General features: G+C 36.8%; 1 protein-coding gene across 1 annotated transcript; it reads left to right on the top strand.

The window, feature by feature from the left end:
- Positions 1–902: 902 nt before the first annotated feature.
- Positions 903–3,125, top strand: LOC110693522. Its single transcript, XM_021870641.1, has 2 exons — positions 903–2,369; positions 2,681–3,125. Exons 1-2 carry the CDS (start codon positions 1,223–1,225, stop codon positions 2,713–2,715), a joined length of 1,182 nt encoding a protein of 393 aa, XP_021726333.1. The 5' UTR covers positions 903–1,222; the 3' UTR covers positions 2,716–3,125.
- Positions 3,126–5,950: the final 2,825 nt, after the last annotated feature.

Raw genomic sequence — 5,950 nt, 5'->3', positions numbered from 1 at the left:
TTACATAATTCTTTTAATTTTATGACAAGTAAATTTATATATTTCTCTACTAGACCTGAACATCTTAGGTCAACTTTGCCTAAATTTACAAGTTAGGATATAATATTATCCAAAAGAATAAGAAAAATTAAACTTCCCCAAACTCGTAATGGACAAATCTTAAATCTCAAGATCTACACCAAGCTAAGCAACCACCATTAAAGACGTACATACACTTCTTAAGACCAAATACCATCATGTAACCTTGGCCCCTTGATTAAAGTTTGAGCACTAAAATATAGACCTTTCCTCTGAAGTTTAATGAAGAAGATGGACTATTGTTTTTATTTTCTTGACAAATATGAAGTAATATTCATGGTGAATTATTAATTGGAAAGTTTGATCTATTTCCAACGAATCATGGACCAAGTTGCAAGTAAAATACAGGTAATGCTTGCTAGGTACACCTTTGGTAAGCTATCACATTCAAAATTTTGTTCTAATTATTGATAATGATTTGAACCTTTCAGCAATTTGTAGGGCACGTAGGTCCATGCATATCCTAATTCACAGACATCTTTTGCATGGATGAAGATTTTACAAAAATAAAATACAATTCATTTCCATTGATTAGTTCATACTCCATAATATCAACGGCATATTTCACCAATGAAATTAATTAATTAGCTAGTGGAAAATAAGAGGCCGTAATCTAATAATGAAAACAAAGAGTAGTTTATGATTCTAAATTAAATGAAAAAATGTTACTAAAAAAATGCATAGTTATTTTTTAAGTAAAGATACACAAATATAATTAGTGTTGGAATACTAAGTCAGCAACAGGGCAATACAGCAGAGCAATGCCATGTCAGCAGCTTATGCAATCTCACGCAATTAGCATGCTTAACAAATTCTGTTAGAGAATAACTAACTCTAACAAACTCTTGTATATATTCTATTTTTTGCTTTGTTGTAAATTTATAATTCACATAATAAAATTTCTACTTCTCTTCTTCTTCTCTAAGTCTCCTCTCTCTTTCTCTCTCTAGAACTTTCAGCAATTCTCTGCAAATTGTGCAGAAATGAAGTTCATATTATGAACTTCAACATGGTATCAGAGCAGTAATTGATGATTTGCTCAATTTCCTCTTGAATTTCTCTGATTTTTTTTTGTCTTGAATCCAGTTAATTCTTCGAGTTTCTTCAGTAATTTTCCAATTGAATTCAATTGATTGTTGATCCAATGGCTTCAAATTCTCATTTAGAAAACAATGATCCTTCATCGAATCCGAATTCAGTTTATTATCTCAGCAATTCTGATCTCACTGCAATCAAATTAGTGACGATTGTGTTTGATGGATCGAGCTTCAACGATTGGAGACGATCAATGACGATTGCATTATCAGCTAGAAACAAGCTTAGTTTTGTTGATGGAAGTCTTAATCAACCAGCTCCTAATGCTCAAAGTTTCAGAATCTGGAACAGATGCAATGATCTGGTAATCTCCTGGATCTTGAACTCTCTCGATGCTTTTATTGCTCGTAGTGTTTTATATTTGAAAACTGCTAGACAAATATGGCTAGATCTTGAAGAACGTTTTAGTCAGTCATCAGGACCTCAGCTATTTTCTGTTCAACAACAGTTATCTGACATTTCTCAATCTGAGAATGAAGGAATTGCTGAATTTTTTACTAGAATTAAAATGTTATGGGATCAGATGGATGGTTTGGATCCTCTACCTGCTTGTATTTGTACAGGATGCAGTTGTACATTGACTCAGAAACTCTTCAAGTCTCAACAGAATCAGAGGTTGATTCATTTTCTAATGAAGGTTACAGACAAATATGCTCACACAAAGAGCACAATCCTGATGATGAATCCTTTGCCAACAGTTTCAAAGGCTTATGGATTGCTTTTACAAGAAGAAACTCATGTTAAACTCAGCAACATCAAAAATCAGTATAATAATCTTGATAATGCTGCCTTTTCTGCTAGACAGTTCAGCATCAATAAACCTCAACAATACTCTAGACAGTCAGCAGAGCATACTTCTTCTGGTTCTACAAATGCAGGTCCAAGAAATTGTGTCTATACCAGAAACAAACTGTTCTGTGACTACTGCAAGATGAGAAATCATACTAGAGATAAGTGTCTTAAGATTCATGGTTATCCTTCTGATCAGAAGGCTAAAGGCAAGAGAGTTGCAGCTTCTGTTCAAATGGATGATGTTAACATTGATTCTGATTCTGGTGATATGGTGAATATGGCCATTACCAAGGAGCAACATAAGCAAGTGATGCAATATCTTGAGAGGAAACACGCTACTGAACAAGGTGAACTCACTGGAGGTTCAAGTTCCCTTGGTTTAGCAGAAACTTCTCAACTAGCAGGTACATTTTGCCTAGCTTCTTCTTTGTCTTCTAAATGGATTCTTGATAGTGGAGCATCTGACCTCATGTGTGCTGATATTACATTGTTCTAAGCACACACTAAAACGGAACAAACTGATCGTATTATCACTATACCAGATGGAAAGAAATTAAAGGTTGAAAACATTGGAATAGTTGTTATAAATCCTGGAATAATTTTACAGAATGTCTTGCATGTACCAGGATTTCACTTCAATCTGATTTCTGTGTCTAAATTGTGTAAAGACACTTCTTGTTCTGTATCATTTACTGTTGATACATGTCTAATTCAGGGCCCTTCCTTGACCAAATCAATTGTGCTTGGTGAAATGGACAAAGGTTTATACAGTCTCACTGAAGATCTTTTGAGCTCCAGTAATAATGCATTTAACCTCACTGGTTATTGTTGTACTGCAATTGAAGAAGCTAAACTTTGGCATCTTCGTTTAGGTCACATCTCCTTTGATAAAATAAAATTTGTAAAAGGAACAGATGTACAAGGTTGTTTAGCTGAGAGTCTATGTCAAGTATGTCCTTTAGCTAAGCAAACCAGATTTTCTTTTCCAGTTAGTAGTATTAAGACTACTAGACCTTTTGAACTTCTTCATTTAGATGTATGGGGACCATATAGTCATGTAACTCATAGTGGCTGTAATCAGTTCCTAACAATTGTTGATGATTATACCAAGATGACTTGGATTCATCTTTTAAAGAATAAAACTGATTCAATTTCTGTCATGACTCAGTTTTTCTCTTATGTGAGTACTCAGTATTCTTCAAACGTTATGCCTGTTAGATCAGACAATGCTCCTGACCTTACCGAGGGTGATATGAAGAGATTGTTCATTCAGCATGGTATTCTGAATCAGAAATCCTGCAGTGATACTCCACAACAAAATGGTGTTGTGGAGAGAAAACATAAGCATCTTCTTGAAACTGGAAGAGCTCTTTTTATTCAGTCTAAGGTGCCAGCTCGTTTTTAGGGAGACTGTATACTAGCAGCAGCCTACTTGATTAATAGAATGCCCCTAAAATCAATCAATAATCTGACACCATATGAAAAACTTTATGGTTCTGCTCCTGATCTTGCTCATCTCAATGTGTTTGGTTGCCTTTGCTATATTTCTACTTCAAAAACTCATAGATCAAAATTTGATCCAAGAGCTGTTCCTTGCATCTTTCTAGGGTATCCTCCTATTCAAAAGGCTTACAGAGTTTTGAATTTAGCCACAAATAAAATTCTAATTTCAAGAGATGTTGTTTTTTATGAAAAACATTTCCCTTTTCATTTCTCATCTTCAAACAAATTTTTTCTTCCTGTTATCATTCCAATTCCTTCTCATCCTCAAGATATTCCAGAATTTTTTACTCAAACTCAAGATCAACCTCATTCTCATTCTTCTGATTCCTCTAATTCTTCTTCTCCTATTAATCATTTTACAGCAAAACATGATAGTTCAACTTCTGATATCCACACTGAACCTGTTGTTTCAGTTCCAAATAAATTTGTTATTGACAATGTTGCTCAGCCTATAAGACACTCAACTAGACCTACTAAACCTCCTTCTCATTTTTCAGATTATCACTGTTGTATTAGCACTGATTCTTGGTGTAATTTGGTCTCATTTGATTCTCTTCCTCAACATCAACAAGATGCTATCACTACTAGAAAACAGGTAAATAGCGACGGATTGCTTCCGACGGACACATTTTTCCGTCGGAAAAGGTGAAAATTCCGACGGATTTCTATTCCGTCGGATATTTCCGACGAACTTAAGAATTCCGTCGGAAATTTGCGACGGAAAATAATTCCGTCGGAATATATGTACTTTCCGCCGGAAAATTCCGCCGGAAAGTACTATTTCCGACGGAATAAAAATCCGTCGGAACTTTCCGACGGTAAATTCCGTCGGAATAATAATTTAAAAAAAAAAAAAACAAGTCCCAAACCCTATTTTTTTCCGCCTCTTTCCCCCAACACTTATTATTTCCGCCTCTTTCTTTTTCCACTTCTCCTTCTCTCTCATTTCTCTCTCCTCATTTCTGGTTTTCTCCTCCTCTCTTTCAATCTCTTTCGCCTCTCCTCTTCCATTTCCTCTTCTCTCCTCTCTTTCAATCTTTTTCGCCTCTTTCCCCCAACAACATCAACCCGCAACAACAACGACGACCGCCACAACATCAACCCGCAACAACAACAACGACCACCACAACTTCAACCCGCAACAACATCAACCCGCAACAACATCAACCCGCAACAACAACGACACAACAATTACTAAGGCGACAACCACCGTCTCGAGCCACCCACTCTCAAGGTTTTTTTTTGTAGATCTAGTTTTAATTTAGGTTAGATTGTAGATCTAGTTACTTTTTTGTAATTGTTATGTAAATTTATGAATTTTATTAGATAATTGTAATAAAATTAATGTTTTTTTTTAAACGAAATTCTGTTTTGATTTATTTTGTGTGGAATTTTTCGATTTTGTTGTTAATTTTTCGATTTTGTTGTTAATTTTTAGATTTATGGGCTAATTTTTGTTTTTGGGTGTTAATTTTCAATTTTGGGGGATTTTGGTGGTGGTGTGTGGTGTTTAATTTACTGAGTTAGTGGTGGTGGTGTTTAATTTACTAGGTTAAGATTTAATTGTTTCTTTTTTTTTGTTATTTTCGGGTTGTGATTGTATGTTGTCGTTGGCGGTGGTGGTTTTTGGTGGGTGGTGGGGTGGTTAGGGGATGGATCTGGTTTGTAGGGGATTCTGGTGAAGGTTTTGGTGGTTGGGTAGTGGGTGGTGGTGTGGGTTAGGGGGGCTGGTGGTGCGGTGTTTGGGTAAGAGGGGCTGGTGGTGTGGGGTGGTGGATGGTGGTGCGGTGTTTGGGTAAGGGGGGCTGGTGGTGTGGGGTGGTGGATGGTGGTGCGGTGGTGGTGGATAGTGGTGCGGTGTTTGGGTTAGGGGGGCTAGTGGTGTGGGGTGGTGGATGGTGGTGCGGTGGTGGGTAGGCTTTTTTTTTTATACAGATTTCCGACGGAATTTTCGTCAAAAATTTCCGGCGGATTAAAGTCTGTCGGAAATTTTCGACGGATTTTCCCAGCCCTAGAAATATCTTCCGGCGGACTGAATTCCGTCGGAATAGTGTTTCCGACGGAAATTTCGTCGGAAAAAGCTGTTTTTCCTACGAATTATATTGCGACAACCCGTTCCGATGGAATTCCGTCGGAAACACTGTTTCTGACGGAAAACAGGGTGTTTTCGACGGAATTTTTCCGTCGTTATTTGGCTGTTTTCTTGTAGTGTATACAGTCATCTCAGTCTCTCATTGAACCTACTACTTATTCAGAGGCTGCTCTTGATTCTAATTGGATCTCAGCTATACAGAAAGAGCTCACTGCTCTGGAACAGAACAATAATTGGGATATTGTTCAACTTCCCAAAGGAAAGAAGGCTATTGGCTGTAAATGGGTGTACAGAATCGAGAAAAATGCAGATGGCAGCATTGAAAGATACAAAGCTAGATTGGTTGCCAAGGGTTTCACTCAAAAGTATGGTGTTGATTATGAGGAGACT

Source organism: Chenopodium quinoa, unplaced genomic scaffold (assembly GCF_001683475.1).
Source record: "Chenopodium quinoa cultivar QQ74 unplaced genomic scaffold, ASM168347v1, whole genome shotgun sequence".
NCBI classification, from domain to species: domain Eukaryota; kingdom Viridiplantae; phylum Streptophyta; class Magnoliopsida; order Caryophyllales; family Amaranthaceae; genus Chenopodium; species Chenopodium quinoa.
This window is presented reverse-complemented; position numbering and strand designations above follow the sequence as displayed.

Excerpts from the sequence above, each read along its gene's own strand:
- LOC110693522 (XM_021870641.1), top strand. The coding sequence starts at position 1,223 with ATGGCTTCAAATTCTCATTTAGAAAACAATGATCCTTCATCGAATCCG. Across the intron at positions 2,370-2,680 it reads AGAAACTTCTCAACTAGCAG|GGCCCTTCCTTGACCAAATC; the intron begins GTACATTTTGCC and ends TGTCTAATTCAG.